Source organism: Arachis ipaensis, chromosome B01 (genome assembly GCF_000816755.2).
Source record: "Arachis ipaensis cultivar K30076 chromosome B01, Araip1.1, whole genome shotgun sequence".
Taxonomy (NCBI): Eukaryota; Viridiplantae; Streptophyta; class Magnoliopsida; order Fabales; family Fabaceae; genus Arachis; species Arachis ipaensis.
The window spans coordinates 134,603,732-134,615,167 of record NC_029785.2 but is presented as its reverse complement, the minus strand read 5'-3'; the positions used below and the strand labels follow the sequence as shown (position 1 = coordinate 134,615,167).

The following is an 11,436-nucleotide window of genomic DNA, read 5'->3' as shown; positions in this document are numbered from 1 at the left end:
CTATCCATGCTTAACCCCATAACAAATCAAAGTAAATCGTATTGAGAATATTTGATTTAGTACGGTGTCAAAATAATTCGAAACAAATAGCTGAAAATATTTCTTCCATGTAAATGGCTGGGTTAATAACAATATTTGTAACATATACTTATCCAAGGTCATTAGTAAAGAAAGAGTAAAATACCATTTAAAAATATGGTCTGTTAATGTTATACATAATTTATTAATAGAATGATGATAGAAAATATGTATAATATTTCATTAACTTTCTGATTAGTCTAAGATCGAGAATTTGAGAAATTCTTGTTATATAATTGAATGTATATTCAGACTTGTATGAGTTGTATCAGCTCCTTAATGAATTATCTTTTAATTCAAAAAAATAAAATAAAATAAAATTTCACACTTTAGCTAGCGTAGTGACAGAGAGGAGAAAAAATAATAATAAAAGAGACTAAAGTATCTCCACAATTCATTCAAACTATTATATATCTACTCCAAGGCCTTAAACCTCCAATGGTACTGCAGTTTCAGGTTTCAAACGATTTAATCTAACAGTTCCAAGAATATACTCTGGCAACTCCTCCTCCTCCTTCGCCTGCAAATCAATTGATAAATAAAATGATATTATTGCAAGTGTTATCTATTTGATAATAGCTAAAATCTTAAATTAACTCTTAAAATCTTTCAATATCATGATTTTGAATGTAAAATTTTTACTAAGTTGGATAATTTTATGTTTTACAAGTTTAATATACTCTTTCGATTTAACATAAAATCTCGATTTTCTGCTTATTTCTATCACAAGGATAATATATTACGAATATAGTTTTATATTTAGATGGATGGCAATTAATTATTAGATATTATATTACGAATTAATAGTATTCAACTTCCTTTAATCTTTCTTCGAAGTTATGTTACGAATTTAGGATAAAATTTAAAAATAAAAAATAAAGGCACAACCAACCTCAATCAAAATTGCTAGGTCAACAACAATGTTGGTAACATATCCCAGAACAAGGCCGATGACACCCCTAGCCACAGAGGACGATCCAATGTCCACATCAATCTGCATGATACAGAAAATTACTTTTGGAAGTGACTAGGCAAAATATGAAAATGGAAGCAAAATTACATCAATGCCAGAGATCAATTTCAACAAGAATGTTGAATTGTGTGTCTCTCTTCTTGAGATAAGAGTGTGTAACAATGTTTTCTACGTAAAATAGCATAAGAACTTCATGGGCACACAAGACAAAACAATTATAACAGTGACCACACAGTACACATATGAACATATGAATAAAGCAGAATGTTTAACTCAACATTTTTCCATAATTTTGAGAACCAACATTAAACTAATTTTCACTTCTTAACTTGACATGCCAATGCCACAGCCAAATTAATGATCATCAAATCATCATCTAAGTCCAGTGGTCATAGAGGAGAAAATGCTAAGGCTGGCCTTACCTCCAAAAAATTATCTTGTCTAAAGTATTTACATGTCACAGCTTTCCCTAACAAGCAAGCTTTTGTTCCAACGGCTCTCTTAACCATCCAATATCCCTGCATCCATTGAAAACAGCTAGCTGCTCAACACTACCAAGCATCAAACAGGGTATATAACATTTTACAGTGAACCACGCACCTCAACTATGCTTGGAATAAGTTTGAATCTTGAGTCCCGAAATGCATCACTTCCATTTACAAACTTAGCCAATAGAGAATCTTTATTTATAGGTCTGTCAGCCGCAAAATACAGAACCAGACTATAGTTCGGTTTAGCAGGAACCTGATGTCGATGAAAGCAAAAGAAATCTTCTTGAGAAACTGATTTATAAGCATACACAAATTTATGATCCCAATTGAACACCATTTCAGAAAAATCAAGCACTACATTAATGCTTCCTGAGTTATTCAACAGGAAAGCCAGTGAAGGCATCAAACATATTCCACTATAAACACCATACTTTTAAAGTTAATCAATTCTGCATTCAATGACATTGGCTTAAAATTATGGATTATCAGCTATAGATACTTTCATGGTACGTATAGCTGGGGATGTGGGAGATTCACAATAGTCATATAGTTTCATGGTACCTAATAATGGCTTTTTTTAACACAGTTTCTTGAACACTTCTGCATTAAATGGATTTCACTTTGCAATAAAAAAGGAAAAAAATAATATCCATACCTGAAGATTAATGACAAGGATAAATGGAAGCTTTTTCCCAGCTTCCGACTGCAATTCAAAAGGAGGAACATATGAGAACAAGTTAATTGATAGTTTAGTATCTTAGCAGAAAGATTTATCAGCATGCCCAAACAAATCAAACATCTCTTCTCCATCTCTACTTAATAAAAACTTCGTTTTACCTGAACCAGACATCTAGGATGCAGAGCAATTTTGTCTACAGATTGTTCGACTGTGAACCAATCAACTGCTATGAGCCTCAAAAGCGGATCTCCTCCAACTACCTGCGTCATAAATTTCCATGTCCATAATATTCAGCCAAAACCAAAAAATATACAACAAAACTATGCACAAGCAGATAAAGATATATTTTAAAATATGTATAGTTCTTTAAGTTGAAAGATATATTTGAATTCACATAATTGATTAGAGTTTACATGATCAATATGCATGCCCGGATGCCCCTCCACTGAAAGGACATCTATAGGTAGAAAGCTTAAGGACAATGAAGCACATGTACACAATAACAGCATTACTTATCATCCATGTAGACATACGAAAGTTCCTTTCCCACTGTAACCAACCAACTTAAATGGTCAACTCACCTTAGAATTATCTTTAAGATAGTTCTTTCCCCTGATCATAAATCCTTTTCCACTAGGAGAAGTCCAACAATTTGTGTCATTGTCATCCTTTCCTTCGTGTAAAGAACCACGCAAATCACTTGGGTTAATACTGACAGGTGTAACATGGGGATCCAATTCTTCACTCAGAACAGGAGCTGCATGCCATAATTACATAAGAATGAAATTCTGAATGCAGAGAAGAAAATTGAAAATTTAGAGTTTGCATAAAGGTTAACTAGTTGCTTATGCCAAATTGCCTACAAAAAGGACCTAGCAAATAACAAAAAACAAAGAAAAAGCTGACCTGCAGTTCGCTTCAAAGCTAAGGTTGTGATGGCCCATGATACATTCTTTAGTTTGACTCTTGGCCCCTGACAAATTGAATACAGTGTCAAAATATGTAAAAACTAAAAAAAAATACTTTCTGTTCTATTACTAATCAATCACATACAAACAGGACTTATTGCTGCTGCATACTACTTCTACAGTTGAAAGGTATAATCAACTAAAGTAGGAAACCTTTTCATAATTTTTATCATCATCATCATCACTTTCTTCATCTGACGATGATGATTCAGCAGCAATTGCATCATAAAACTCATCTTGCACTTCATCCTCATATTCACCACTGGAAATGGAACCATCAGAGCTTTTGGGATGTACAATTGTGGTGGCATATTCTTGATGTAGTATTGGATTGGCAGTGATATATTCCTTTAGACCTAAATCAATAATAATTAAGAACAATATTAAATGCATCCAGAAGATTATTCACAAACAATTTGTTGAATTATACAAAGCATGCTAATAGCTCATAGCATGTAACTTTCTAAATTGTTTTCCTGAAAGAGTGAGCAACAAAGCTAAATGATTAGTTTGGACCACTAATTATGATAATTGGATTCTTAGTCATAGTGATTCTAGACAATCCAAGCAGTAGGGAGCCATAAAGAGTGGACTGGTGATGAGAGGTTTTGGTAGTTTGCAAAAGATCATAACTATAGATTCAAATCTTAGTGCCATTGTTGTACCAGAGATATTAGATGTTAACAATAATTTGAACACTTTACCTGCCACTTGGGATAATAATGCATAAGGAACAGTCCTCTCAAATTTTGAGCACTGGCTTTTCTTCCATTGATGCCAGGAACTAGAGTCAACCTCCAAAGTATGGGTAACGAGACATCTTGGGCTATTCAACCCCATAGGTGTGTGCAAATTTCTAATTTCCCATGCAGATGCTGCATTCATAATACAACACATTGAAGAACAATGATCAGGGGCCTAAAAAGTACAGAAGTCAGAGGTATATTTTCTACTATACTCTTTCTTCCCCCTTGTCAGAGGATTCCCATAAAGTTCTGACAGTAGCAGAAGATTAAGAGAGTTTCTACCATAAGCAAGATAAACTATTCAGAAAGGAACAAATATGCAGTTTCTATCTTACGATTAATTTTTGCACGTCGATATCCAGATCTTTGAGGCTTTTTCTTATGTATCGCCGGAAATTGTAAAATAGCTGCATGAATTAAATACATTGAAGACTTCAGCATATATTGTCCAGGTAAGTCAAAAAAACAAGGTTTCCAAAAAAATGCAAGAATCATCGCTGATGCTCAATGTTAATCAAGATTACAACCACCATAGTAATACAAAACCTCTGTGCTAAGGAACTGTAACATGTTTACATAAAATTAGTCATCATGATTCATGAAAGCATAAAATAAGAAATAACATTTCTGGAGCATTGATGCATTTTAATTTTTAATACATATCTTGCAAAAGTCTTAGTCTCTCGAAAATTCCTCAGGCAAGTGAAAAGACGTGATAACATCAAAATTTAAAACTAACAACAAAAGTAAATAAATTAACTCTTGACTCTTGAGCACAAAAAGAGCTTAAGCACATGATCACAGTATCCGTATTCTTACTATATGCTCCATCTTGTCCACGAAACCATTGCCTAGAGAAGACAAAATCCTGCTTTGAATGCCACCTGAGCAATCATGAATGCAGATTTTAAGTAAAACATGATTAAGTTAAAAAAAAATTATAGTAAAACTTGCTTTCTGTTCACTGATTGAAAAAGATTAATAAGGAAGAAATGTGATGTTAGTTAGCACATGAATTCATCAAAGTGAACTGCAGCCTAGATTGACAAATAAATAAATAAAGTTAGCAAATTATGATATGAAGTTTTTATTAGCAAATTATGATATGAAGTTTCTAGAATTTAAGGAATCTAACAAAATTGAAGTATCAGTCACCAGGAAATCAAATTAGGCAGTGATAAGAACTTTTATTTTAAAGGAGGAATATAAAAAGTTAAACAGATTAGTAAGAATATTTAAAAAAAAAAATAAAACAAAGATTTAATTTTGTTGTGCCTTAAAAGCACAAGTTAATAGTAGAGTAATAAAAACTTTTTTAAGTTTTTAATGTATTCAATTCATTGGAAATGTAAAGAAGTTATCTTTTCAATAACTTTTGGTAAAACATTTTCTTTTATGGTGCTTTCAAAAGTGTTCTTAGGACACATGTTAGCAAGACCCTAAAAAAAGGGGGGTTGGGGGATCTAGAAACAGAAATTTCAATGTTTGAAATTTCAAAAGATTAACACTAAATGATTACCGGGATAGATACTTAGGATCATATGTCCCATAAACAACATCGTAGTGTCCATCATAAGATTCCACCAGCTCCAAGTCACACATCAAAATATCCCACCTGCAGAAAACAAAAATTACAAGGGAGACTAATTTGCCAACATGTTGTCAAGACTCTCCACACATTCTATAGGCAACTTACTCATATCTTTGCCGTTGGTCAGTGTTCAAAATCACCTCAAAAACTGTATCAGCAGTTGCATCAATAACACCAACGGACTTTGCAAGAACGCCCTTACCATTCTGCAAAGAACAAAATGAATGTCAAACAAAAGGAATCAGATTTATTTTTCTGTCCTACCAAAAGTGAATTAACACATGAAATTTCAATTGGTTTAAATGTGAAAGCAAGAAAATAATAAAAAAATAAAAGAAGAAGAAGAAATCAGATTACCAAAGCTACATAGAAAGCACGTTCAAACAACTTATACATTTACACAACTAAGAAAGGAATGTCAGATGGCTCATTGTTATGAAAGGGAAATTTTCAGGTTACAAAGAGACATGGTCAAGGCTTTTATTGACAATATAATACTATTTACAGCCTGGAACACAAAATCCATTGAATTTTTTCCATATAAGGGACATCAATATGCGTGAAATGTACCCTATTGCCGATGGCTAAAAGAATAAAAAGGTAAAAATTACTTTGTGAAAATGTGATGATAACTCTGTTACAACTATAAAGAGAAAACAGAGTACTAGATTATCGTTGACAATTCTATTACCAGAAGAAATCAAGGGCATCCCAATTTGGTCAAGTAATGACATCAAAAGTTATTAAGAGCAAGAAGTTTCTAAGACTAACCAAATGCTAGATCACAAAGAAGAAATCAATATTTGACGTGGAACAACTGCACATGTGACTTAATTCTTAAATCGGAGCAAGTTCCTTTTGCAATATCAAAAGTATATTAATACCAGGCTTTAGATGAGAGATCTATTTGATTCACAATAAAACATTCATAATATTGTTCCTAATCTTAAGAATCCGGGTTCTGTAGTTTCTTTTGAAACAGCCAGATTCCAGCTGAGAATCAAGTATTTGATATTATAAGAATCAGCAACAAGTATTATACTCGAAACTCCTGTTAGAATACAAACGTGAAGGCAAAGCTAGGGTTCCCTAGTTTCCCAAAAATATGTTGTTAATTATCATTGACGGGCATTTACACCCCTCCCCAAATAAATGAATGCTTTACATACCTTGCGATCAGAAACATCCTCGAAGATTCTTATACCTGAAACCACAAACCAAAGGCATCAAGAGGAATAACAATAGATTCAACTATAATATTTTCTCTTATAACTAAAATGAACAAGAAATAAGTAGGAATAACCATAAGCAGAAGCGTCATCATTTACAAGTCAAACAACCAAATCGTGCACCAAAAGCACAAAGATGTCATGGTTTTATTTGGTTATAACCTTTAGGATTCAAGGGATGTAACAACCCGACATATGATGCCTATAATAAATGAAACACCTATAATTAATAAAAGCCCTTATGGTAGATGCAATTTGTAACACTTCAAGGAAATTAAGTTGCTACCTTGCAATTAATGACAGCTTTTGACCTTTTGATAAGAACTTAATGCAACAAGATTTTATTTTTCTATTCCAGATGAACGACAATTTCAGTGAGAGGCTACAGGAGCGCAGGATAGTCCCTCCAAAATTTCACCTAATTTACTCATTGAATTAATTGCTGGATTGTAATCCAGAGGACCCTGGCATCCAAATCATCCTCCGCTCAAACCCCAAAGTTGGTGTTACCATTATAGATTATAGAGGGCCTTTAATTACAACAATTTATACTTGTTCAAATGAGAACTTTCTTACAGCTTCTGGATGTCTTCCAATTAAAGAATTTGATCAATATTAATAGATCACTGAAGGAAGAAATCAGTATTAGAGCAGCCAAAGTATGCCTTACTAGAAGTTTGAGGGACAAGAAAAAGTACCAGCTGTGGTAAGCACACATTTCCACTTGTGTGCTTCCAATGCATCTCCACTATCTCCTTCAAAAGCATCTGGCCTAACTGCCAACTTCGATGATTGGCGTAACAATGTCTCCGGGCCTTTCAGAATGAAAGAGCAAGTGTCATTTTAACTGTATATGAAGAGAAACGAGAGAAGCACATGGATTCCGAGTAAAATATACAACCACTATTAGTCTTGAATCATACTTTCACAATTGCAAAACTTCTGGTGCATATCAACACTGAAAAAGATGTCTCTCTTTTTGAAATAAGAAACAAAAATAGATGCCCTATTACACTATGATAACCTTCAAAACATGTAATATGCCATGCAATACAAAACTTATCAATTCAATTATGTAGCTAGTGATTCAGAAGCACACATCGTGAATATTATTCACAAAACCGTGCATCTTTTTTTACCTTGGCCAATTCTTATAAGCTTTCTCAATCCACGGGCATACCGCCTCACTCTAGGCCGATGTCCTTCAAGGTTGATCCTTCACAACATAAAGAGCAGTGAAATAATCAGTAACTCAGTTTTTATGGTAAATCATCCAATACAAGGAAACCTTTAAGACATGCCACCAAATAATGATCCCAACATGCAGATATTTCATTAAGCATAATTGATGACCATGAATATGTTAACTTGAACTGTATGCCTAACTGAATGACTTGAAACTTGAAAGTATTTATAACCATCATAATTCCAATATTTTATAACAAAAACTGAAAAGGTCAGACATTGAAAGATCAAAGAAGCAAAAGGAATCCTATGCTAATATTTATGATACAAATTCATTATTAATCATTAATACAGCTTGCTGAATAGAAAATTCAACAACTGTTAATTCTATCAAATATCAGTAGAGTGAATTTCAAGTGAGGAAAAATCATACTCGGCCTCCATGTTTAGTTTGTCCCTAGCACTGCCTCCTTTTGACAGCTCATACTCAGCCTGCAGAGGGCATATCTCCAGTAAATTCAAAACACATGAAAAATATGGTAAATACCAACATAGTTGCTTGATATATAAATTCTTTTAACTAGCAAGGCAGACACTCCCAAAACCTTCATAGGCAAGGAAAATTTATATGTTTGAAAAGTTCATAAGAGGAACTCTTATACAAACCCTGCCACAGAAATAATTTCCTGCCTCCATTAGACTTGGGTTGTCAATGAAATCTTTGGGTTAAAACTGTAACCATCTTGTTTCTTTCTTATACCTGTTGTTTGGCATGATCAAATGCTTCTATCCATCCCCGAGCTTCGCCAGCTGAAGCACAAGCAATCTACAAAAGATATACATTATATAATCTTATTTCTATACTGTGAGGAGGATCGCTTATTCTCCTTTTTTCTTGTATTTTCTTCTTTGTCTTAATGAAATTCCAATGGGTTTTGAATCCCTGAAGCCTACATCAAGCTTATTACAAATTTACAATGGATCAGGCACTTATTTTTTCCAGGATATTAACAAATTACACTAGCTGAGTAGCAGTCCACCTGAAAAAACTGGGAGTAAAGTAATTTACACCAGTTATAGGTGAAATAAGTTATGATACATAGAGCTTTGGTACGGGTGGTGTCTACTTTTTTTATATAATAGTATGAAAGCAACTAAATCATGTTTTCTCCAAATCGTATAACTTAGCCCCCAAAAAAAATTGTTACAAAAAGCTGCTATACTTGTTAAAACATATGTTCCATAGCAAGTAGGACCAACAATTACTAGAATTCAAAATTACAACTTACTTCTCCCTTTTTGGCCTCATCTAATCTGTTGTAAAACCTTAAAACGTAAACATCCTGGGGAAAAAACAAAAAGTATTTAGCTTCTACCAAATTTACAAGGTAGTAATTCATATCCATGAAAACCACATAATAAAATCGTAGTAAAATGAACCTCACAGAGTATGTTCCTTCAGAACCAATGTCAAATCAGCTTAAGCAAACAAATGCATATGAACTTACCCCATTGTTGACCTTCCGACGGCCTAGCTCCTCCACCATTAGTGTGGGCCCAACAACTCCCTGCCTGATGGGTTTCTGGACAAAGAATAATTTCAACATCAAGAAACAGGCAAAAAATGGGGGACGAAATTGAAGAAAGGTGGAAAGTAGGCAATGAAATTGGGTGCGTGTGAAAATACTAATCTATATAAATTCATAAAAGATCATTGAAACCAACCTATATGCATGTTCAACTGAAATCACTAATTCGTTGTAATCTATCAAACAAAACGAAATTTCATTAGCAAATAAAAATGTGAGGAGCAACAAGGGCTGGCTCAACTGGTAGGATTAAACAACATCAACAAAAAGACATGGGAACCTGAGTAGGTTCATTGTAGTTAAGTGGTCTACGAATTACTAGCATATGGTTCACCTAGTCAGTTGGGTGTTCCCATGAAAATGTGCAATTGATGACAGAAGCTCAAATTCTTAACTAGTCAAACATGCTCCATTTATCCTTGTAATCCAGCACACGAGTCAACTCTAGAATTTCACTCACAAATTCAAGCTACGAAAGTTCCACACCCTCTAATGCCAAAAGCCGGTGCTGATCCTAGTTGTAATCTATTTCAAGTGACTCTTGCAAGTTTCTTTTAGCTAAATACACAAATCAATCATAAGCTTCAAGAGTTGTTAAACATTTTGCAATACACAATCAGCATAATTAAACACCATGAATTTTCAATTTCTCCATCCAAAAATGAGCAGCAGCATTGACTAAAGATTACAAAGTCTCAACAAGGAAGTACAGAGTACACAAAAGAAAACAAAGCATAAGCAGCAGAAAAGGGAGCGGGAGCATTACAATGCCAGGGTTATCGTGAGGATCACGCTTGTACATGAAGACATTCTTGCCCCTAATGAAAAGGAATCGGAGGTGACAGTACTCGTGACCAATGGAATTAACTCCAAGGTGATAAACCCAACCGAAATACTCGAACATCCCTTTCTCATCGCTGCTGCTCCGCTCCGAACCTCCGCTACCGGACTTGTTCAACGCCGAAGCAGCTGCCTCCATCAAATCCAGCAGCGGTGACTGTATAGAACCAACTCCTACAACAACAGATCTTTGGCACTGATTTCAACTTCGATTAATTGTTTTTTTTTTTTTCTTCTGAAAATTAATCAGCCTTTATTTTTTTTCCGTTGAAGAACCTTGTTGGCACACGCAGCAAGGTTGGGTCCCACAGTTGAGCAGAGCGTCAAAGTCGAAGATGGTTTGTCATATCTTCTCATCTACTACTCAGTAATCGCATGGTCAATGCGCTGGACACGCCATGCTCCATGATTCTCTCTCCATTGTTCTTTCTACTTGGACATTTGGACGGTGACTCCTTATGCTTCTTTCCTGTCTTTTTCTCCTCCTCATATAAATATTTATATTTTGGTACTTTGGGTTAGTCAATGCATTGCAGGAATTAATAATAATAATAATAATGACAATAATTAAAAATAGTAGACTATAACTTAAATGACATAATTTTTTCGTACTTATTTAAAAGTCTTCAATTCGAATTTCACTAGTAACTTTAAAAAAAATAACAATAATTAAAAATAATAAAGCAAAAACTTAATTTATACAAATGGCTTTATAACCATAATAGATCAAAGTGTACCACTCTTTATACAAGTGACGAATGGCATTTAAGCAAACTTTTTATTGAAACGTTTAAAAAATTATTTAGAAGGTTAAAAAATATTAATTTCTAGATTATTTTTTTTATTTTTGTCACTCGATTAAAGCTAAATTGCCACAAAAAAAAAGTCACTTAAAGTAAAAATTACTAAAATTTTAAAGATTAAAAGTATCTTATTTTTAATAAACACAAAAATCTCATTAAAAATGGATCTATATATAAAGTCACTATTATTTGAATGTCTCTTTATATTTTGTGCAACTTTTTAAAATTACTATGAGAAATATTCTTTGTACATTAAAATCAGTC

At 33.6% G+C, this 11,436-nt stretch overlaps 1 protein-coding gene across 2 annotated transcripts; it reads right to left on the bottom strand.

The window, feature by feature from the left end:
• On the bottom strand, positions 337–10,859 carry LOC107640865 (protein ENHANCED DISEASE RESISTANCE 2). 2 transcript variants are annotated; one of them, XM_021106079.1, is made up of 23 exons: positions 10,296–10,431; positions 9,666–9,705; positions 9,449–9,523; positions 9,230–9,283; positions 8,701–8,766; positions 8,374–8,432; positions 7,895–7,971; positions 7,454–7,570; positions 6,696–6,730; positions 5,632–5,732; positions 5,455–5,550; positions 4,755–4,819; positions 4,271–4,342; positions 3,894–4,064; positions 3,343–3,545; positions 3,128–3,194; positions 2,803–2,978; positions 2,380–2,481; positions 2,198–2,245; positions 1,652–1,795; positions 1,474–1,569; positions 971–1,072; positions 337–598 (listed from the first exon to the last, which is right to left on the bottom strand). In XM_021106079.1, exons 3-23 carry the CDS (start codon positions 9,485–9,487, stop codon positions 506–508), a joined length of 1,983 nt encoding a protein of 660 aa, XP_020961738.1. In that variant the 5' UTR covers positions 9,488–9,523; positions 9,666–9,705; positions 10,296–10,431; the 3' UTR covers positions 337–505. The 2 variants fall into 2 exon arrangements, with proteins under 2 accessions (XP_020961738.1, XP_016199856.1); XM_016344370.2 differs by lacking the exon at positions 9,666–9,705 and having other exon boundaries at positions 10,296–10,859.